General features: G+C 36.2%; 1 protein-coding gene across 3 annotated transcripts in view; it reads left to right on the forward strand.

Annotated features, from left to right (window-relative positions):
• LOC150101351 (methionine synthase-like) overlaps window positions 1-25,222 on the forward strand; it is an 815,136-nt gene that overhangs the window by 688,637 nt on the left and 101,277 nt on the right. For all 3 annotated transcript variants that reach the window (XM_090400909.1, XM_090400910.1, XM_090400911.1), the window contains exon 31: window positions 6,474-6,609. In XM_090400909.1, the coding sequence (XP_090257035.1) occupies window positions 6,474-6,609 (136 nt within the window). The remainder of the gene's footprint in view (window positions 1-6,473; window positions 6,610-25,222) is intronic.

The following is a 25,222-nucleotide window of genomic DNA, read 5'->3' on the forward strand; positions in this document are numbered from 1 at the left end:
GAACAAAATTGGTGACAGAGAACAGCCTTGTCTTACTCCTCGTCCAGTGATACCTGGTTCTGTTCTACCATATATATCTCTCACCATGGCAGTTTGTCCCATATATAGTGAGATAATTAGCCTTCTGTCTTTCCAATCTATACCAATATTTTCCATTACTTCCACCATTTTACATATATCCCATTTTACATAGTCAGACGCTTTCTCAAAATCTATATAACAGATGTTAACTTCTTTATTCACTTCTAGACTTCTTTCACTTACTATTCTTAACAGTCCAATCACATCTCTTGTTCCCCTACCCTTCCTGAAACCAAACTGATCTTCTTCAAGAATGTCTTCCACTTTATTATTATTATTATTATTATTCCTGACATCTCCAAGGAGTCCGAAGACTCATCGCAGGAGGACACCTACAGCTGTCTCAACCACTACGACTTTAGATGCAATTCTTCGTGTTAAAATTCTCATAAGTATTTTTGATATATGGGAAATGAGGCTTATTGTACTAAAATCCTTGCAGTTCACTGCATTACTTTTCTTTGGTATAGGTATAAATATTAAGGTCATAAAATCTTTTGGTGGTTCTCCTTTCTTATAAATTAAATTTATTATTTTGATTATTTCTTCAGTTCCTTTCTTCTGAAGTTGTTTCAGGAATTCTGGAGGTATTTCATCTATTCCTTCTGCCTTTCCACATTTTAATTCCTTAATGGCCATTTCTACTTCTGTCTTCAAAATCTCTGGGCCTAGATCATCTTCATTTACTTTCTTTATATCCTCTAATGGCAACTCATTTGGTCTATTTTCCTTGTCATATAGATCATCAATGTATTCCTTCCATCTCATTAGGATTTTATCTTCTTCAGTTATGATTTCTCCATTCTTATTTTCTATGCCTAGCTTGAATTCCATTTCTCTTATGATTCATGCTTCTTGCTTTTTCATATAAAAGATCATACCTTCCCACTCTCTCTCATAATTTTCCATTTCTTCACATTATTTTTTTAAGCCAATCTTCTCTACTTCTTTCTGCTTCCCTTCTCAATATCTGTCATTCAGGATCATTTCATCAGAGGATGTAATTATAAATGAGATGTCCAATCACTCACCATTTGGTGAGAGTGACCATGAAGTGATTACCTGGGTGGCTGCCAGCAGTGTGAGGACCTCTGTGAGAAAAGGATATATGTGGAACTACAAGGTTGGTGATTATGAAGAGCTCAGGAGACAGCCTGCAGGTGTAGCAGCTAACTCCTCATTCCATGAGGAGTTAGCTTGAAAAGAGATCTATGGGTGAATTAAGATATTAAGCATGTGATACAGAGAAAAAGGGCATTATGGAGGCAGCATAAGAGAAGTGGTAATAATAATTAATTCCATGAGGATTACAAAGACCAGGCAAGGCAGGTGACTTGGTTGGTTAGGATAGCAAAAGTGAGGTATGAGCAGCAGTTAGCTAATGAAGCCAAAAAGAATCCTAAGGAGTTATTTCGATATGCATCCAGAAAAAAAAAAAAGAATGATTATAGAAGAATGACATTGATTGGGGAAAATGGTATAAAGACAGCTGTTGCAGAAGGTGTGGTGGAGATACTTAATAAGCGGTTCATAAAGGTCTTTCATTCTTGTGAATGTGACTTCATGGAGAGATTGAGAGCAGTTGATGATGGGGAGGAGAGACTGACTGTAAGTGAGCAAGAGGTGTATGGGGAGTTGTCAAACTAGATGTTAATAAGGCTGTGTGACTTGATGATATATCACCACGTATTCTGAAGGAATGTGCCAGGGAGTTGACGCTGGCCTTGACATATTTTTTTAATACGAGTCTTGCACTCGGTCAAGTTCCTAAGGAGTGGAAGGAGGGCGAGATTGTGCCACTTCATAAAGGACGTGATAGAACTCAAGCATCAAACTATAGGCCTATCTGTGTATCAGGTGTTATAGTTAAGTTGTTGTAGAAGCTTGTGAGAACTAGGATCCAGAATTGGGTTGAAAACAATGGTATTATTTTTGATGGACAGCATGGATTTGCTAAGGGGAGGTCATGTTTAGTAATCTACTTACTTATTACAATAAAGTGACTGCTTCCATGGACAGAGGAGACGGATACACTTAATATACTTAGTAATATACTTAGATTTTGCAAAGTCTTTTGATAGATTACCGCATAATAAATTGATAGTCAAACTGGAGTGGATGGGGTTGGATATTAGATTGGTGCATTGGATTGGAGACTGGCTATCTGATAGGTATCAGCAAGTTGTGCTGGGGGAGCAATATCCAGGAAAAGGAAAGTTACTAGTGATGTGCCTCGGGGGTCTGTTTTAGGGCCACTACTGTTTAATTTGTATATTAATAATATTGGCGAAGATCTGGATGGAGATATTCAGTTGTTTGCAGTCCACCCAATCCCTTATAATCCTATCCACTCTTCCAGTACTCTTGATCTTTATTAATCAGTTCTCCTTCCAGATACACCATAAAGGTTGCTTCTACTCTTAATAACTCAGATCACAATCTTGTACTAGTTTGCTCTCACACAGAACATCCACCTTCCAACCATTCTCAACCTTGTGTCCTTTTTTACTACAAAGGTGTCAATTAGAATCACTTCTAGATCCAAGATCTGACTATTGCTTCTGCTCTTCTGATCAAAACACCTCCTTTGAGTAAGTCAATGAAATTATCCTCACTGGCATGAAGGTCATCATCTGCACAGAAAATGTACAAAAGTAGTTGAATCAAAAACTCAGCTTACTGCTGTTAGCTTGCAACCAGATCTCCCAGCTTCACACTCAGCCTATGCTGAAACATGCAATAAATGCATGCTTCGGCATAATCTGAGTGTAAAGTTGAAGCGTGCAGTAAATGCAAAACAACAATCAGTAAATTCAAATCTGACTTCATAAAAAAATTCTTGAAAATGAGCATCATTATACCAAAATATAGAGAGCCTAGAAGGCTTTAATTTGGCAAGCTTTGTAATATATATATAATGTGAATATTAAATATCCATCATTATTTCAAAATTAAATAAATAAACTTGAAGTTTTGAATTTTACATAGCGTTTATGAGAATAAACATTTGATACAGGAGTTGCCTTGGCTTGCACTGCATCTGATAGGGTAGCGAGAGCACAAACAGTGAATGAGTTTAAAGAATGGTATGATAGCCTTTGCGTTGTTTAAGATGGGGTCTCCCATGATGAGTCTAATGGCTGAATGGAGTTCTTGAATACTACTAATAATAATAATATCTTAGCAATAGAAAACAATTTTCAATCTCAGTTCTTTCTTTTTCCAACAGTCCTATCATATCCTTTTTTATACTGTATTTATCACTACTTAAATAATTTGTTCCTGTGATGCACTATCTCTTTTACTTTTCTTTTAGTTTCTTGAATTCATTCATCACATCCTTAAGTTTTGCACATGGAAAGCCCAAAGTAGTGACTCCATCATCAATCACAAATGTAATGAGTGAATCATTGTACCATATTACCAAATTTTTATGGACGATAAGATGCACCCCAAATTTATGAGACAATTTTTAGAAAAAAAATAATTATATAAAAATATTCACAAACCTTAAATTTTATTTGTTATTACCATAACTTGTACCAGCAGCATTCAATTCGTCTTCACTCAGCTTGGCACTATCACTCATCTCATTACTGTCACTTTTCATATTATTGTCTGAACTATTCGTGTGTAGAGGCTTAAGTGCTGTGAGGACATCATGTTGGAGACTTAATGGATTTTTTACAACACTCAAAAAGAATTAAAATAGAATTTAATACTTCCTATATTTCGTCCTAGTCACTAGGACATCTACGGGGATTACAAAAACAGTTAATGTAACATACACACAAATAATAAACAATACTGAGCCCAACCACGTGGGTGACACTAAAGTCCTATCTGGTTGGAGTGCCCTCTAAGGGCAGTAGTAGGTGGCCTGGAATATAAGGTGGGACCTCTGGTGATGAGTGTTTCCCAAATCTTCGGAAGCTTAATACAACCGTATTTATTCAGATTTGGTTGGTTTTTGAGAGCTGCTGCTGCTTCCAAGAAAAGTCTCTCTTTCTTGAATTTGCTGTGGTGGAGCATGGTGGTTTTCTTCCAAGATACCCTGTGGGTGGTATCCAAAACATGGTCAGCCAAGCCTGAATGGCCATAGTTGTGTTTGCAGATGTAAGACTTGTGTTCCTCTAAGCGGATGGATACTGATCTGCCTGTCTGTTCCCACTCAGGCCTATAGTAGATGCCACCAATGCACCTTGCTATAGACTGTCTAAACAGCTGGCCAACTCTCTGACCCCCCCCCCTCACCGGAAGGTCCACTTCCTTTATAAAAAACTCTACCCACTTTAAAGCTCTCACAGAAAATTTAACCTTGAATAAGATAGACATATTGATAAGCTTTGATATCTCCTCTTTGTTCACCAATATTCCCTTAACTGACACCTTATCTCTCTTAGAAAATGTTTTTCCCCCCGACATCTTAGATCTCTTTTCCTTTGCCATTAACTCTGTGTATTTCTCTTGGAAGAACAAAATCTACAAGCAGATAGAGGGAACCGCCATGGGTTCCCCCCTCTTCCCCCCCCTTGCCAATTTTTATATGGAAGATTTCGAAAAACGAGCCATTGACTCAGCCCTACTCAAACCTTCTATCTGGCTAAGATATGTAGATGATGTGTTCTCTATTTGGCCTCATGGCCCAGACACGTTAGACTCCTTCCTCAGTCATCTCAATAGCCTACATCCAAGAATCCAGTTTACTATGGAAAAGGAAAAGAACAATTGCTCACCCTTCCTAGACACCTTAGTCACACGCCTGCCTAATGATACACTTACCTTCACCGTATACAGAAAACCCACACACACAGGCAGATACATTCACAAACTCTCCCACCACCATCCCTCTCAACAATATGGCATTATTAAAACTCTTACCAAGAGAGCCCACAATCTTTGTTCCAGTGGAACCGCCCTCACCACTGAGCTTAACCACATACACAACACTTTCCTCTCCAATGGCTACAGTGATCACAGTATCAAAAAAAAATCAAATCCCCCCCCCCATTCCCCGTCCTTCTCGTCAACAAGAATTTAAAAATGCCATCACCATACCCTACATCCGTGGCACATCTGAAAAAATAGCCAAGATGCTAAAAAAGTACAACCTACACACAGCATATAAGCCCCACCGCAAACTTGCTACCCTTATCCGTTCTACGAAAGATCAGCTACCTCCTCTCTCTCTCTGCCTGGAGTTTACAAAGTACCCTGTTCCTGTAAACTGGCGTACTTTGGACAGACAGGCAGATCAGCATCCATCCGCTTAGAGGAACACAAGTCTTGCATCTGCAAACACAACTATGGCCATTCAGGCTTGGCTGACCATGTTTTGGATACCACCCACAGGGTATCTTGGAAGAAAACCACCATGCTCCACCACAGCAAATTCAAAAAAGAGAGACTTTTCTTAGAAGCAGCAGCAGCAGCTCTCAAAAACCAACCAAATCTGAATAAATACGGTTGTATTAAGCTTCCGAAGATTTGGGAAACACTCATCACCAGAGGTTCCACCTTACATTCCAGGCCACCTACTACTGCCCTTAGAGGGCGCTCCAACTAGATAGGACTTTAGTGTCACCCACGTGGTTGGGCTCAGTATTGTTTATTATTTGTGTATATGTTACATTAACTGTTTTTGTAATTCCCGTAGATGTCCTAGTGACTAGGACGAAATATAGGAAGTATTAAATTCTATTTTAATTCTTTTTGAGTGTTGTAAAAAATCCATTAAGTCTCCAACATGATGTCTGAACTATTGTTATAACTCTCTTCAAAAACAAATCACCTTCAGTACCATCCATCATGTTACTTATGCCGCATTTTTTAAAAGACTTAATAATCATCTCATCTGTTCAAAACTGTATACGCTCACCCATGAACTACTATTGATGCCAGTAAAGTTTTTGTATGTAAATTGGGGATTACAACATGTGTAGCGAGACACCGTGTTTGGCTCACATAGAAAATGTACGAATCCAAGACGTACCTGGTATCACCTACCTTCGAACCATAAGACGCACCCCAATTCTAAGTCAATTTCTCTACATAGAAAGGTGCACATTATGGTCTGAAAAATATGTTACATTCTTTTTCTTGTTTTGCTTGACTTATCTTTTTATGGTTATTACTAATACTTCTACTCATTGTCATCTTACCAACTTTCACACTTTGTTCTTGCTCTCTTATTTTTCTTCTGATTTTTCTTATCCTGATCTGAGTTTTCTAAATATTTCTTATATATTATTATTAATTATTCTTATCTATTCTTATTATTATATATAATGAGGTGAACATTTACATTTCAGTTCTTTGCCTTTGCACACGCTCCTTTTGTGAAATTGCAGTATGTTTTCACATGGTATGTTTTCTTTCACCTCTTCAGGCAGAAAAGGATAATGCATCACATGATGATCCATATTTATGCCTATCAGATTACATTGCTCCAAAAGAAACTGGTATCATTGATTTCATTGGAATGTTTGCTGTTTCAGTGGGTTTTGGATGTGAAGAACTATGTCATAGGTAATATATCAAACGATAAAAGATATTATACTTTAATTACAGGAGTCTCTTGGAATGTTCAACACACATTTGATACATTATATAATATGAACCTAGATTCATTCTGTATTGTTTTGTGTAATGTTAATATCAAATATTAATATTGATTTGGTCTTTAATTATCATTCTTTTTAATAACTACTATGCTTGGATCATTTTTAATAATCATTGATTGAATTACAGTGAAATAAGTTAATTATAAATTACTAACTTCAAAAGATTTTTGAAGAAATTTACTTGGGATATTATGCATGAATATGAGAGTGAATTCCAAATCAACAGATTGCATTTTATTTCTAAAAATAAAATGCAGTTTGCAGTTGTCGTTATTGTTGTTGTAAGTTTTGAAATATATGTAGTTTTGTTTTGAATAAACATTTTAATGAATGTTTATTCAAATTCCTCTTTAATGTATTTTTAGCCTATTAAAATGTTAACACTTGTTGCTGGATTGTGCAGAAATTTGCTTGTTTTTCTGAACTGTTTTAAATATTTATATATAATTATGTTCTTTAATTATATTTAAGTCAGACTAGGCATTTCCTTCCTTGAAAAAGATACAGCAGATGCATTGTCTGATAACAGAAATAAAAAATAAAGATATCTGACACAAATATAAACTTACCATTCTTTCTCTTCATCCATGCATCAGTGAAACGCCAGTAGGGAAAATGTTATCATTCAGTTAAACATGCCAAGAAATTATATTTTTATTTTATCCTTTATCCAAGTATAAGCAAACAAAGTTTGCATGTTACATTCATGACTAGGTTACTTGTACATAGAAGGTAATGACTTTACATTAATTTAATGTCATGAATTTTAATTATGCATCAGCATCATTCATTTTAATTTCATCATTCTTTATTCAATAGGGTTTAGAAGGATTAGCAAGACCTCTCAAAACAGTTAAAAAACTACATTTTAGTAATATTCTTGTTGAAATACCATATAATCGACATCAGTGGGGGAATACCACTTATGGTAGCACCTCATAAAAGAGTTATTCCAGAGGTGTGATATCAGAATGAGATCTCCTTGACATTCTAGATGAGAAAATATGAGATGGGTTTCCTTGCAAAAGCAACTTGCCTCTTCTCAGATTCCCGCGGCGTAGGGGGGGGACCTCCCCTCGATGAGTCTTGATAGACTTTGTGTTTCTTAGGAAGGACCTCCCACAATGAGTCTTTTGACTCCATGGAGGCCTGAATAATAATAATTTCAACTCTTCTGTAAGGCTTTACATCTCTAATCCAATAACATGTTTTAAAAGTCAGAGTATGGGCATATCCAAACTTTGTGTCATGGTTCTACTATCTGTGTCCTATATAGTAGTCAAGACCATAAGAAGAAATCTTGCTCTACAGAGGAAAAAAAAGTATAAACTATGAGGGAAATAATCTGAAGCCTCTCCCCATGCATGCCAAAGGTGAAAGGATGAAAAAAACAATCAGTAAAAATAATTCAAAAACTAAAAATGGAACAAAATATCTCATCTCAGAATGCAAAGAGAAAGCTAGCCAAAACAAAACTAAAGCAACTCAAAACAACACAATAAAAGCAACACAAATAAACTTTTTTTATCCCCAGAATAGGAGATGGACACTGGTTGTTAATACATCCCAAAATCACATGACAAACACAATTTGGACACAGGTAAGCCATCAGACTCTTGGAAATTGGATAAGTCTACAACTCAAAAGAATAGAAAATTCTTACAGTAGAACTCTGTGGATTCTGCCAAAATAACAATGATGTGAAAGTCCTTCTACAGACAAAAAAAAACATTTGTTTTTGTATTCACCAGAATATTTAAAATCCACTGAAAACTCTTCCTTAAGGTATTTCACTATTATTCTCAAGGACAGAAATGGAGATGGACCTAGTCACAGAGGAATCACTATCCTAGTGGGCAACCATGCTCATATATGGCATGTCCACGTTAACAACTCTCCTTTCAAAATGGTAGCTATCTTATTACAATATGTTCCTTATTACACCAGTTTCTGAGTTAAATCAGTATGACCTTGATATTGCAACTGCCTCAGCCCATACTTCTTATGGGTGACTCTAATGAATACAACTCTGTGAGATAGTGCTAACATGAATTATGAATTGACAAGACCAGATTGTTGACTATATGCTTGACAATTGCAACCTCTCTCTTCTTAATAAAGAACAATGTACATTCTTTTGTATGCCTACCTTCTTGTATTCTGTAGTTCTTACACTGTTTCCCTGCCATTCTTCCACTTCTCATGCAGAATGTTCAAGAGAATATTTATGGAAGCTATTTTTTCTCTGTGTTTGCATTACATCCTGTGTGTGTTCAATTTTGATGTTTGAGTTCATTACATGAACTCAAACGTCAAAATTGACCAGGCTAACTGGAATGCAGTTTCCCATCTTACGAAATTTATTGCTGAGGCAGTCATCTGAATGCCTATCAATGAAGTATTGATGTGCACAACAGATTGTATTTACCAGGCAGTAACAACTGCAATTCCAAAAACATAGTCTCAATATCTTGGAATACCAGAAAAATTAATTAGGCTGGTCAAAATGTGTGTACAGGAAAATCAATGGAGAGTCCTCGCTAACAACATATTGTAAGAGCCATTCAACATCTCCACAGGTTTAAAACAAGGTGTGCGATATCACCTATACTATTCAACATAGCTTTAGAAAAAGTAATTCGAGAAACAACTAAAAGTACTGTATCATGCTTTGCATCATTCCTGAGGTATGCAGATGATATTGATATTATAGGAGAAAATGCAGATGATATAACTGAAACCTTTATAAACCTTAAAACATCTTCTGAAAAAATAGGTCTTAATATTAACCAAAATAAAACAGAATATTTAAAAGTATCTAGAGATAATGATCTTAATAAGCCATCAACTATTCAGTTTGCTGACATGATATTGTAAAATTCAATACAATGTAAATATATCTAGGCTCTATAATGACTAAAGATAATAAGATCCAAACAGAAATAAAGATGAGAATCCAAGCACGGAATAAATTATATTTCTCACTTCAGCACCTCCTCTCATCTAAAAATCTGTTATATGAATCTAAAACAAATACTTACAGAATGCTGATTAGACCAGTCTTATTATATTGTGCAGAGACATGGAATATAATAAAAGCTGATGAAGATCAACTAAAACACTTCAAAAACAAAATCTTAAAGAAAATATTTGGCCTGGCTAAAGATCCTGTGACAAATGAATGAGAAGATGAACAAATGAAGAACTCTATGAACTTTATAAAAAGCCACTAATAATAAATGAAATCAGAGCTAATCATGCATCAGATGGCTAGGTCACCTGGAAAGAGAGGAGGAGAACCTTTTTGCATCACCCAGATGGAAAACGTCCAAGAGGAAGACCCCACAGAAAATGGATAGATAACATTGAAATGGACATGAAAAAGCTGAATCTGCAAAACTGGAAGGAGTTAGCTAAGGATATGAAAAAATGGAGAACTGTGGTGCTTGCAGCTAAGAACCTTAAGGGTTTGTGAAGCTTAAGAAAAAGAAGTTTCAATTCCTAAACAAAATATTTCAAGTATTGGATTACCCACAAATATACTCAGTGCTCAAGACTGAGCATTGAGTATATTTTCTGGGTAATCCAATACTTTTATTTCTAGCCAAGCTCTCAAATCCAAAAGTTAAAATCTTTTATACAACTAGTTTGGCATTTTGAGTAATTTCCTCTTTCATTCCATATATATATTTATTTATTCAGTTAAATCCCTACCATACCAGCTTTACTTCTGTTGTTTATTTACATATTTAATTTGCTCTCATTAAAGCTTGTGCCTAAATAGTTGAAATGTTTTACTTCTTCAGTAGGCTCTCCATTCAGAATGCTAATTTACAAGCCAATTTTATTATTTGATGTTTTAAGGATACTTGTGACATAAAGACTGAATAATATATGCACGTAAACACAAGAAAGATATTTAATTAACTAAATATTTCGGTCTGGAAATAGCAGACCATCTTCAGTGGCACTACAAGAACAGTTTTAAAAAAAAATACAAGGTGGAATACTAACAATAGATCATTTAAAAATAGAACAAGCCACCTGATGTTATATCTAAGTATTAAAGGGAATATTTTTAAGCAGAGACATGATTGAAATAAAGATATTAATTAATAATAATAAATAACATAAAATTAATATGAATTAATGAGTTATCCTGATTAAACTTTCCCAGATTTTTGATATAGGTATACAGTCATTTTGATTCAGGTTAGGATGATGGAGTAAGGCCTCTATGCTTTCTTTGAATAAACATTCAAATTTATAACAGGATATATGTAAGAGGCAAGTTTTTGAACCAAAGGATGTTGTGGTTAGTTTCATTCCCTTGCTGAGCTTGATGTTCTTGGATTCTTTTTTCAAGAGAACACCCAGTTTGTCCAAAATAGGAGAGATCACAGTTGCAGGGAATTTAATAAACTCCAGGAAGAGATATAGTTGGGCGTTTGTCTTTAGGAGAAGGAAAATGGGAAGATAATTTGTTAATAGGTGAATACGTAGCTGTTAACTCATATTTCTTCAGAATTCTTGCGATAGGATCTGAAATCCTGGAGATGTAAAGAATTGGAACTCGACTTATTGAATCTTCGTTGTTTTGTGGTGGATTATAAGAATTGAGAAGATGTTGAGTACTCTTTTCAGAAAAGCCATTGAGTTTCATGTGTTGTTGGATAGTAGAAAGTTCTTTCTGCAGAAAATTAGAAGTAGAACAATTAGTTTTGGCTCTTCTGATTAGACATTTTATGATTCCTGTTTTTTGACAAGGATGATGGGCTGATTCTTTAAGAATATAACGACCTGTAAACGTTGGTTTCCTGTAAACTGTAATTATAAGAGTATTTGAAGGTGACCGGATGAGGAGAACATCTAAAAAAGATAACTGGTTTTTTCTTCCATTTCCATAGTAAACTTTATATGATGATGTAAGGAATTGATACTGTTTAAAAAAGAAGGTAAGAATCTTTGTTGTGCAGCCATATAGTAAAGATGTCATTTATATATCTTACCCAAAAGGATGGTTGAGGAAAAATAGATGAGAAGAGGACTTTTTCTAGATGTTCTAAATAAAAGTTGGCTAAAGCAGGAGAGAGAGGACTTCCCATGGCCGTTCCTTCTACTTGGCTGTAAAATTTGTTTTGACATAAGAAATATCCAGAGTGTATTACGAAATCAAATAGTTTTATAATGTCTTCTGGAAAGATGTCAGCAAGTAATTTTAAAGTCTCCTTGAGAGGTACATTTGTATATAAAGATTCTATATCAAAGCTCACCATGAGATCTGTAGGTTGCAATGAGACATTTAGAGGACATCCGGATATATCAGTTAGAGGATGTCCGGATATATTGACAATCCAATTATCTGGAGTTTTGAAGGGCTTGAATTGTTTAGACGAAAGAGCTTCATATTTTCGGTTTAGATGTTGACTTAGTTTATTATATGCTCGTTGAGTAGAAGTAGATAAGAGCAAAGATAAATTTTTTAAAAAAATGCCGCGACAATAAGATTATTCCCAATTTCGCTAAGATTAAAGAAACTATAAAATCTCCTGGAGCTCATAATATTTACCGGAACACCAGTTTATCGTTAATCCATAACCAACTTAAAGCTGCTAAATGTGACCTTGCTATTCACAGTCTTCATATTTCTGATCTTTGCACCTATATTTCCACAAACTTAGATCCACATCTTTCACACATAGTTCTAAATGTGGCTAAATGTTCCACTTGATGAGCATATAATAAACTAAGTCAACATCTAAACCGAAAATATGAAACAATTCAAGCCCTTCAAAACTCCAGATAATTGGATTGTCAATATATCTAGACATCCTCTAACTGATAGCGAAACCCTCATCCTGTCAAAAGGACATGATTTTTCTATTGTTCCTAATAAGATACCATATCTAGATTTCCTAGTTAACATTGAACGGAATCTCAGTCATCTAACTAGTGATAAAGCCAATGCTCTTCACCTAGAAGTCACTTCTTCTCTACTTACGGCCAAACTTCCTCCTTCGAACATATCTCTTTCTGAAGTGAAATCTTTACAGTCCTTGAGAAAAAACAATCACCTCATTATCACCAAAGCTGACAAGAGGAAAGCAACAGTAGTTATGGACTCAGCAAATTACAGAAGAAAACTTTCTCTTTTACTTCGAGATCGCTCCACATATCCAGAACTTGATTATAATCCAACCAACAGACAACTAAAGAAATTAAATTCTCTCTTAGATGAAGTCATCAGTTTAGATAGAGACACAATTAAAACTCATTTTGCAAGACCTCCGAGATTTTATGATCTTCCTAAAATACATAAGATTGACTTTCTGTTTCATCCAATAGTAGATTGTATTTTGATTCTCCTACTTACTGTATAGCAAATATCTAGCTAAATTATTGAAATCTCACATAAGCAACTCTAGTTCCTTTCTAAAAAACTCCTCAGATTTCTTAGAAAAATTAAAAATGTTTCATTGCAACCTACAGATCTCATGGTGAGCTTTGATATAGAATCTTTATATACAAATGTACCTCTCAAGGAGACTTTAAAATTACTTTAATAATAAGTTTAGTTTAATCCTTTATCCAAGTGTGAGCAAACAAAGTTTGCGCCTGAAAGTATCTTCAGGACTGGGGTAAGGTAGTACAACACCGGGAAACTCGTTGCAAAGGTGGAGAAAGCTCTCTCATCACTCCTATCTCAGTATCTCCCATAATGCAAAGCACATCTCTTCTTGCGGATATGTGTAATGCTATGCATTAAGGCAAGGGCCACTACCCATACCGGTTTCGACCTTTATTGAGGTCTCATCAGTGGGAGCCAGGCCCAGAAGTGGGGATACTAGGCAGAAGCAATAGTGTGGTCATCTTTACCTATAGGAGTTGCCAAAAAAGCACACCTTTTGGCAACTTGATGCATAAACATTATACATATCCTTCCCTTAATGCATAACATTATACGTAACCGCAAGGAGATGTGTTTTGCATTATGGTAGATACTGAGGTAGAAGTGATGTTAGCTTGGTCCACCTTTGTTTCTGTGTATAATGATGATTAGATGTAAAATGAAGATAACGTCCGGTGCCTGTAGCTTTGCAATAGCTTGTGAGTTTGATTTGTCCATTATCTTGTTTTTAACTAGTACATCCAAAAAAGGTAATTGATGGTTGTTTTCTAATTCTAATGTGAACTTAATTTTATGATGGAAAGAATTTATATTTTGGAGGAACTCGTGTAAGGTATTTTCCATGTCTTTCCAAACGATGAACACATCGTCAACATATCTCCTCCAGACTGATGGTTTCGGAGTTATTTTTGCTAGGATGTCATTTTCTTGTTTTTCCATGAACAGATCTGCACACGGTGGTGAGAGGGGAATGCTCATGGTTAAGCCTTCCAGTTGTTGATATACTGCGTTGTTTACTTTAAAATAGTTAGACTTGAGGCAATGGCGGAAAAGCTGTGCAATGTCGTTTGGAAAGAGATCTTCGATGATCTTACTTCTTCGACCAGTACGTTCGTGAACAGAGAGACCACGTCTAGACTTGCAAATATATCTGTGTTTGATATATTGATGTTTTTAAGTTTTTCAACTAAATGTTGAGAGATGTATGAGGCTGATTTCTTGATCTTCTCCTTCAACAGACTAGCTAGGTGTTTGGCTAGTAGGTATGTAGGAGAATTTCTGCCGTCCACGGTGGGGCAAAGCAGAACTCTGTCTTTATGGACTTTTGGTACACCATATACGTGTGGTGTTAATGGATGTAAAGATTTTAAAATCTTTGTAATTCTTGAGGCCATCTAGTCATATTGCATATTAAAAGATTGGTCTTATTGTGGGTTTTCATGGTTGGATTTTTATCTGATATATGATATGTAGACTAGTCAGAAAAGTACCGATCTTCTTTATGTAATCTTTGGTATTCATAATAACCATTGAATTTACTTTGTCTGCTTTAAGTGCGATAATGTCTTTGTTTCTTTTCAAGTTCAAAAGTGCATCTTTTCAAATCTATTTTTGGGATATGATTAGGAGCAATTGAGAAGGCAAAACCTCATTTTAAAATTTCTGATTCTTGTTTGGAAAGACTGTAGTCCGAAAGGGTGAAAATAACCTTATCATCTGGGAGACGTGGTCTAGAGTTGTATTTTCTTCGATAGAGTTCATCAAATTTTTTAATTTGAGATACCTTGCGTATCATGCGGTCAATTATATTCCAAGTGGTATTATCTATGTTATTGGAAATATCAACAAAAAGGTCTAGGCATTGAAGGTCTAATTTGATCAGTGCATATCTGACAAATTGGATTCTCTCTCTGAGTAAGGCTAAAGAAGTTTTGTAATAAATCTGTTTTACTTTTTTTTTTATTTTATTTGCTCTTTAACGATTAAGAACTTAGGAATGATAGAATACTGTCTGCATCTTTTAAGGAAAGTTAGATGGTTAAGCAATTTCAACCTTCCGGACTAAAGTCTTTCCAAACAATAATCTTCTTGTAATTGAGAAGTAACTTCTCAATTACTCCTAATCATATCCCCAAAATAGATTTCATCAGTAATATTGAGAAAGGTTCTTAAATTGAAAAAGGTTGTGTTATCTACTTATGATTTGATCTGATGAAATAAGAATTATTATTATTACCACCCCAAGACCTCATGGAGTCAAAGACTCATCTGGGAGGTCCTTTTATCACACACACACAGCTCATCATACCATGTTTTAAACACACTCAAATTCTCTGCAGACACTACACTCTCAGGCAAGGCATTCCAATCATTTACATCTCTGCATGAAATAAACCTGCTTCTCACTCCCCTACTACTCACATCCTCTTTATGTAGTTTCCAGGGATGACCTCTGGTTCTCCCCTGATCTCCCACTATTCTCTGTAGAACTTCACCACCACTGATCCTATAACAACCCCTTACCAACTTGTAGGTCTCTATCATATCTCCCCTCTTCCTCCTGTCCACCAGACTGCAAATTACATCTTCTCAATCTTTCCTCATACTCAACATTCCAGAGGTTAGAAACTACCTTAGTCAGTCGCCTCTGGAGCTTTTCCAACATCTCTTCATCCTTCTGAAAACCAGGTGACCAAATCTGGGCACAATAGTCCACGTGTGGCCTAATGAAAGCCTTATACAACGGAACAAGAATCTCCCTACTTCTACAAGTCAGTGTACTCTGCATCATTCCCAAGATGCCTTTGTGTTGTCTTCACAATTTTGACGATGTGTCCCCTAAATTTCAGATCCTTATCCACTATCACCCTCAGATCTCTTATTTCCTCCACCTCCAACAATATATCCTCACCAACCATAAATTCTGCATCCCATTTTTGTTTTCCAAATTTTAAAACCTTACATTTTGCAACATTGAACTCACATTCCCATGCCAAATCACTCATTTTATGCAAGTCTTCTTGTGAGGTTACAACATCTTCTCTACTCTTCATGGTTCATCCCAACTTTGCATCATCTGCAAACAACTGAATATCTCCAACCAAATCTTCCCAATATCATTAATAAACAAGTTAAACAGCAATGGACCTAAAACAGACCCCTGAGGCACACCACTAGTAACTTTCCTTTTCCTAGATATTGCACCCCCATACACAACTTGTTGATACCTATCAGATAGCCAGTCTCCAATCCAATGCACTAATCTAATATCCAACCCCTGCTCTAATTTGACCTATCAACTTATCATGCAGTAATTTTTCAAAAGCCTTTGCAAAATCTAAGTATATTACTATGTATCCTTCTTCTCTGTCTATGGAAGTAGTCACCTTATTGTAATAAGTAAGTAGATTACTAAAATGTGACCTTCTTTTAGCAAATGCATGCTGTTCATCAAAGATAACACCATTGTTGTCAACCCAATTCAAACTTCTCCAACAACTTAACTACAACACCTGACACACAGATAGGCCTATAGTTTGATGCTTGAGTTCTATCATCTCCTTTATGAAGTGGCACAATCTTGCCCTCCTTCCACCCCTTAGGAACTTGACTGAGTGCAAGACTCATATTAAAAAAATATAATAAATTTAGTTTAATCCTTTATCCAAGTGTGTGCAACCAAAGTTTGCACCTGAAAGTATCTTCAGGACTGGGGTAAAGTGGTACAACACCGGGCAACTCTTTGCAAAGGTGGTGCCAGCTACCAACACTCCTATCTCAGTATCTCTCATAATGCAAAACAGTCCTGAAGATACTTTCAGGCGCAAACTTTGTTTGCACACACTTGGATAAAGGATTAAACTAAATTTATTATAGTCTGACCAAGTGAAAAATAAACTTTCAACATCTTTCTCTAAATCCAGAGTAATTTAATAAAAAGGTGGCACACCGTTTGGCAGCTCCTATAGGAGGAGATGACCTTGCTAATGCTTCTGCCTAGGTATCTCCACTTGGGCCTGGCTCCCACTGAAGAGACCTCAATAAAGGTCGAAACTAGTCTGGGTAGTGGTCCTTCCCTTAATGCATAACATTATACATATCTGCAAGGAGACGTGTTTTGCATTATGGGAGATACTGAGATAGGAGTGTTGGTATCTTGCTCCACCTTTGCAAGGAGTTGCCTGGTGTTGTACCACTTTACCCCAGTCCTGAAGATACTTTCAGGCGCAAACTTTGTTTGCACACACTTGGATAAAGGATTAAACTAAATTTATTATAGTCTGACCAATTGAAAAATAAACTTTCAACATTTAAAAAAATATGTCGAGGCCGGCGTCAACTCCCTGGCACATTCCTTCAGAATACATGGTGATATATTATCAAGTCCCACAGCCTTATTTACATCAAGTTTGCTCAACTCCCCATACACCTCTTGCTCACTTATCAGTAAGTCTCTCTTCCCCATCATCAACTGCTCTCAATCTCTCCATGAAATCACATTCACAAGATTGAAAGACCTTTTTAACTGTTCATTATGTATCTCCACCACACCCTCTGCAACAGCTGTCTTTATACCATTTTCTCTAATCACTGTCATCCTTCCATAATCATTCTTTCTTTTGCTGGCTACATATCGAAAGAACTCCTTTGGATTCTTTTGGTCTTCATTAGCTACTCTCACCAACCAAGTCACCCTCCTTGCCTGGTCTTTGTAGACCTCATGGAATTGGTTATTTCCACTTCTCTTATGCTGCCCCTTTTCTCTGTATCACATGCTTAATCTCTTTATTCATCCATTTCACACCTAGATTATTTAACCTTCTCACTCTTGGAATACATTTAGACAGTGCATCTACTAGATAGTTATTGAAAATCCCCCAAGCTGCATTGATCTCTTTTCCAGCTAACTCCTCATTCCATGCTATACCTGCCAGCGCTCTCCTAAGCTCTTCATAATCCCCCCCCCCCTTGTAGTTCCACATATACCCTTTTCTTACAGTGTTTCTCACACTGCTGGCAACCACTCAGGTAATCACCTCATGGTCACTCTCACCAATTGGTGGGTGATTTGACCCTTCATTTATAATTATATCCTCTGATAAGATGACCAAATCCAAGACCCTTGACCTTTTCCTGCCCTCTGTAACTCATTACAAGAAACTCATTTTCTTTACTTCCAGTTGCTATCTCATCATTTCAGTCTATATTGCCATAATTAAAATTGCCACTCTTTTCTTATTTGCTTGGCTACTTTGATTATACATTTCATAGTCACTATCATCCAGATTTCCTGGTCTATAACAACATCCAGTCAAGTATTTCATTCCATTCACCTCTATCTCACACCATGATTTATTTATGGGGGGGGGGGGGAGAACTTCCTCATATTACCAGAAATAACACATGGTTCCAGGTAGGTTTTTTCACCAATGCAACTATACTAACTCTATACAAATTCCAAACCCATCCATCTTTAGAACCAAAATATCTCCTTAAAAATTCTTCATGCTGTTCAGAGGAAAGCAGAACTTCCTCCTCTGCCTCTATCACAGATGCAGTGGGTCTCTTCTACAGGTACTTCCATAGTCATACTTCACTGAACTGGCAACCATCAAATTAACTTTCTTTTGAGGCGTTAAAACATGAGTAGTAGGAACAGCTCTACTTCTGAAGTATTCTCTAACAACTACATTAAATAATCTGCAACTCAATGAACTTCTTTCTCAATCCTTATCTGCATCCACACATGACACTGATGTACTTATAGGTTTTTTGGCCTATCTTGTATGGGAATCAGTATTAAAAATAAAAAATAAAAATAAAAAAACAGATAGCTTTCAGACTTATCAGGTAGATACCAATAAGTACCTGGTGGTTCGAAATCATTTAAGAATCAAAGCCACATAACCGAGACAAAACTTACTTCATAGCATGTAGAAGAGGAGCAGGAGGATGCAGAGAACCTCAGTTTTTGATTGCCACCTACTAGGGTTCCACTTGTATGCCAAAAAAATTGGATGAGCTGGCAATTTGAGACTTCGATGACCAACTGCATTCTGCATTGGCTTAAATCTCACATGAATATGATGGTATCACATGAGTGAATGCCATCCTGGATGGAGGAGGACATCACTGCATATTGGAGTTGGATTGACAAGTCAGCTAGAAGTACAATAACATTAAAACTAGCAAGAGACATTATATCAATAGAAAGTGGAAGGTCCATACTTTATAGGCTCCTGTGAAGCTAGACTTGCTTTGCAAGGAGATGGAGTGATACTGATGTGACATTCTTGGATTGATGGAAATGCACTGGACAAAGTTGGGAGAGATGAGGTCTGTGAAAATCATCTAATCTGGCATTAGTATAAAACATGAGACAGTTGGATTTCTTCTCAGCAAGAGAATGAAAAGCATTATTAAGATACCATCAAACCAATAAAGGAAAGAATAATAATGGCCAGATTTTCAGCAAGACCATTTAACATTACAGTGGTTCAGGCTGATTCACCCACTTAAGAAAATACTGAAGAAGAAATAGAGTTATTCTATAGCAAATTAGAAATAATCTTGAAATCATACTAGAGAAACATATACTAATCATTGGAGAAGATTGGAAAGGACATTCAAGGATGGAAAAGAAAAATGGGCAAACATGGATATGGAGAAAGCAATGAAAAAGAATAAAGAATGCTTTAGTTTGCTTTGAAACATGACATGGTAATCTGCAACACAAAATTCCAGAAAAAAGACTGAAGGAAGTGGATTTAGCAGTCACCTGATGGAAAAACAAAAAAAAAAACATACTTGACGTGATGATGTTCGTAAGCAAGAAATGAATCACATCAGTTCAGCAGTATCAAACATTTCAAAGAGCAGACATGGAATGAGATCATTAATAATTGAATTGCAACTTGATATTGGCCTTAATGGCCAATATCAAGGATGGTACTTGAGGAAGAACTGAAATCTATCAGAAAAGGATTGGAGGATAAAAACGACAAAGTGATGTCTGCAATCAAGCAGATTGGCCTATAATTCAAAGCCTTAGTCTTATCAACCCCCTTTATACAGCGGAACAATTTTGTCCTCTTTTGATTCCTTTGGAACTTGTAATAAACACAAAAACTTATTCTGATTATAAGACCATCGGTTTAATACATATATGTTCAAGAATGCCGACTAGTTTTGCTAACATACTGTCTAGCTTTGTCAAGACTAAAAATTGTGAAAAAAATAATAAATGCAAAAAAATGAAAGAATACAGTAACCATTAACAATGGTTTGGCAACCAAATTTGACAGCTCACGTCACAATGTATGCATGTAGCGAGATGCTTCAGTCATTATTGTGAATACATGTTACATAGTTTTTAGCGTACTGTAGTTCGGCTATACTTAATGAATTAATCAGATTTTTCCATGTATCTTTCAATACTGCTCCTTGATTTCTGTTCAGGTTATTTCCTGTCCATAGGACCACTACTGCTTCTTTGAATATTCGGCATCTATAATCATCCTCTATATATGGCATTGAGCTGTTTTCCCAATCTATTGCATGGTTAGAAGTGATGCGCCAAACCTGAAGTATCTGTTCTGTTGTGATTTACATCTCCAACATGTGATTTACCTGTCTGATTTCCAGGCTTCTTGAGGTTTAGCCTATGTAGAAAAGTCTACAAATGCATGGTATTCTATAAACACCTGCATATTTGAAAAATGGAATGCTGTCTTTAGGGGATCTTAAAAACTGTCAAATGGTTGTAGTCGGTTTAAACACAACTCTGATGTCGTAAGACTTCAAAATTCTAGCAATTTTAGTGGAGACTGAACCAAACATAGGGATGACTACAGATGAAACATACTGAGTAACTATCCTTTGTTATTGGAGCTTATTTTTATAAAGCAATTTGTTGATTATGTTTGGAGGATAACCATTTTGAGATAGCGATTTCGATATTTGAGAAAGTTCTGTACATAAATCTTCATCGTCTGTGACTATGTTTGGGGCTCCATTTCGTAACATATGGATGATGCTGTATTTTTGTATATGATGATGATTGTAAGTAAAATGCAGATACCATCCAGTATCTGTTGATTTTCTATATATAGTAAGTTTAATATTATCATTCTCTTTTCAATTTTTAGATATACTAGTCTTTTGACTAGTATATCTAAAAAATGTAGTTTTTGATTGTTTTCCAATTCTAAAGTAAATTTGATTTTGTTGTAAAACGAGTTGATTTTATTTAAGAACACATGTAAGCTTTCTAGTTTTTCTTTCCAAATGATAAAAACATCTACGTATCTCCGTCAGACCAATTGTTTTGGAACAATGTTGGCTAGAATTTCATTTTCTAATTTCTTCATGAACAAGTCTGCACATGGTGGTGACAAGGGGCACTGCCCATGGCTAGACCTTCTAATTGTTGATAAACGATGTTGTTGACCTTAAAGAAATTGGACTTCAGGCAGTGATTGAGAAGTTGTGTGATATCCCTAGGAAAGAGATCTTTTATAATGTTTATGATCTTCTCAACTGGAACATTCGTAAATAAGGAGACCACACCCAGACTGGCCATTATGTCTGTTTTTGATAGCTTAACGTTCTCGAGTTTCTCAACAAAGTGTTGAGAGTTCCTTAAATAAGACTGTTTGTCTGATTTTTCCTTTTAGTAGGTTCGCAAGGTGTTTGGATAATAGATATGAAGGGGAGGATCTGCCATCAATGATCGGACGAAGTGGAACTTCTTCTTTATGCACTTTGGGTGCACCATAAAGTCTAGGTGTTATAGGATGTGATATCATAGTTGGATTCAATAAAGTTCAATAACTTTGCTTTCTGCATTTTTCTTTTTCTAGGCACTGTACTTTATGTTCCATGTGTCCATTTAGACTATTCATATAGGATAGGATGTCATGGTTGGATCTTTGTTAAGTATTTTGTACATGGAACAGTCCGATAGTAAATTATTGATCTTACTAATATAATCTCTGGAGTTTAAAATGACTGTGGAGTTCCCTTTGTCTGATTTAGTGATTATTATATCTTTGTTCCTTTGTAAGTTCCGAATAGCCTTTCTATCGTAAGGAGTGGTATTTAGTTTCGGTGGTTTAGCAGTGGCAAGGATGATTGTGCTTTGGAATCTAATAACATTAGCTATTTCAATACCACAAATGAAGTCCATTTTTGGTATGTGGCTAGGAGCAATTGAAAAGTTGAAACTTAGAATTTCGGATTCTTATTTAGAAAGGCAGTAATCTGACAAGTTAAAAATCACTTTATCATCTGGAAGAGGGATATTAGAATTGTATTTTTTCTTATAAAGTTCTTCAAATTTTTTTATTTGAGTAACTTTGCTAGACTGAAAGGTTTTTCCATAACTATTTTGTATTATGTGGTCTATAATTCCAAGTTGAGTAGTCTAAACTGTTGGAAATATTATCAAAATTATTCCGGCATTTAAGGTCAATAACGTTCAGTTCGTACCTGATGTGCTGGATCCTTTTCCTAAGTAGGGCAAATGAAGTTTTTTGGTAGATCCTTTTTGCTTGTTCAGACTGTATATATCCTTTGATGATTAAGAACTTGGGGATGATGGAAAATTGTCTACACCTCTTGAGGAAGGTAAGGTGGTTCAATAATTTTGCCTTTCTGCATTTTTCTTTTTGTAGGCACTGTACTTTATGTTTCATGTGTCCATTTAGACTATTCATATTAAACAACATATCAGCTTAAACGTGTGGACAGACTTATGTGTTCATCGAACATGTTGTTTATTATTTTAACAGTATAATAGAACACAGAAACTAAGTAAATAATTTATTAACTTGATGCTGATATTTCACTGGTGTTATAACCAGCATCTTCAGAGCACAAAAACACTGTTTGTCACAATACGCGAGACTAAAACAACATGGTGTACTTAAACAAAATTGTAGCAGCAACACAAAGACTAGAGTCCTGATTTTGGCTCCCTCTATCTGAAAAAAAAAAAAAACGCTATCATATTGCCCTCCTTCTAAACTCCTCTCTGTCATACCGCGGTAACAGACTCACCATTCTAACTCTGTCACTCTTTTCTTTCGTTACCTTTAACAATACTTTCAAGTCTTCTCTCATAAAAAATTTATCACCTTTCAATTCATTCGTACCTGCCACAATTATTAATTCTTTCACCCTCTGTTTTTGCACTCTAATACTCTCACTTACATCCTTAAATTTCGCACCTGGTAAGTACGATTTAGTTACACTCCCATCTATTACTCCTCTTAATAACGAGTCACCATACAGATGGGGAGGAGGTGGAGAGGATCCAGAGGCGAGTGACTAAGATGATAGCAGGTCTATGGAATGAACCATATGAGAACAGGTTGAAGATTTGTGGGTTGCAGAAACTAGTTGATAGGCGGAAAAGGGGAGATATGATTGAGACATTCAAATTGCTAAAAGGATTCTATAGGATTAATTCAGATGATATTTTTGAGATCAGGACTGGTGGTGGGAGAACTAGGGGACACCCATGGAAGCTGGGCAAGAGCGTGGTTAGCAGGGGTGTTAGAGCTGGGTTCTTTACTTTTAGAGTGGTAAATGAGTGGAATAAGCTGCCAGAGTCTGTTGTGGGTGCTATGACAGTGAGCGAGTTCAAAGCAAGGTATGATAGATACTGTGAGAATATTGAACAGTTGTGTGAACATGATGTTTAGGGCCTCCCTCGATGAGTCTAAGGACTCCTGGAGTAGCCCGTAGTAGTAGTAATAATAATAATAATAATAATAATATATTACTAGAGTCCTAGAAAAGTGCTAGTTTTTTCTTAATATGACTGTCTCCCAGATCTTCGGCAAGTTAATACAGCCATATTTGTTGAGATTTGGAGTGTGTTTTAGGGCTTCTGTCGCCTCTAACAATCTCTCTGATTTATACAGGTTTCTGTGTAGTACTTTTGTGTTTTTCCAGTTGATCCTGTGTGCAGGGGTATCCAGAGCATGGTCTGCTAAGCCTGACTTCCCATAATGATAATTCCGGACGTATCTTTTATGTTCGCTGATGCGGATGTTCACAGTTCTTCCTGTTTGACCATAGTAGGCTTGATTGCATGAGCAGGGTACTTGGTAGACTCCTGGATGTGATAAAGGAGGAATGCTGTCCTTGGGTGAGCGGATGAGGGTGGCTAATTTGCTACATGGTCTGAATGTAGTGCGTAGTTTATGTTTATTGAGAATTCTTGAGATCTTTTCGGATGTGCCTTTAATGTAAGGGATGGTGACTGTTTTGTTGTAGTTCTCTGTGGTGGATGGTGGGAGGGGTTTCTTAGGAGTGTTTAGTATTTTGTTTATTTTATGTGGATTGTAGCCGTTGGCCAAGAAGGTGTGGCGTAAGTGAGTAAGTTCAGCAGTAAGAGCCTTGTCATTGGAAGCCTTATCATTTTCAGATTTTAGAAAACCCACACATACAGGCAGATACTTACACAAACAATCACACCATCATCCTTCTCAACAATATGGCATATTAAAAACGCTAACCCATAGAGCGAGAGCAATCTGTTCCAATGAAAAGGCTCTTACTGCTGAACTGACTCACTTACGCCACACCTTCTTGGCCAACGGCTACAATCCACATAAAATAAACAAAATACTAAACACTCCTAAGAAACCCCTCCCACCATCCACCACAGAGAACTACAACAAAACAGTCACCATCCCTTACATTAAAGGCACATCCGAAAAGATCTCAAGAATTCTCAATAAACATAAACTACGCACTACATTCAGACAATGTAGCAAATTAGCCACCCTCATCTGCTCACCCAAGGACAGCATTCCTCCTTTATCACATCCAGGAGTCTACCAAGTACCCTGCTCATGCAATCAAGCCTACTATGGTCAAACAGGAAGAACTGTGAACATCTGCATCAGCGAACATAAAAGATATGTCCGGAATTATCATTATGGGAAGTCAGGCTTAGCAGACCATGCTCTGGATACCCCTGCACACAGGATCAACTGGAAAAACACAAAAGTACTACACAGAAACCTATATAAATCAGAGAGATTGTTCTTAGAGGCGACAGAAGCCCTAAAACACACTCCAAATCTCAACAAATATG

Source organism: Typopeltis vanoorti, chromosome 11 (genome assembly GCF_054136105.1).
Source record: "Typopeltis vanoorti isolate ZY-2024b chromosome 11, IOZ_Tvanoo_1.0, whole genome shotgun sequence".
Taxonomy (NCBI): Eukaryota; Metazoa; Arthropoda; class Arachnida; order Uropygi; family Thelyphonidae; genus Typopeltis; species Typopeltis vanoorti.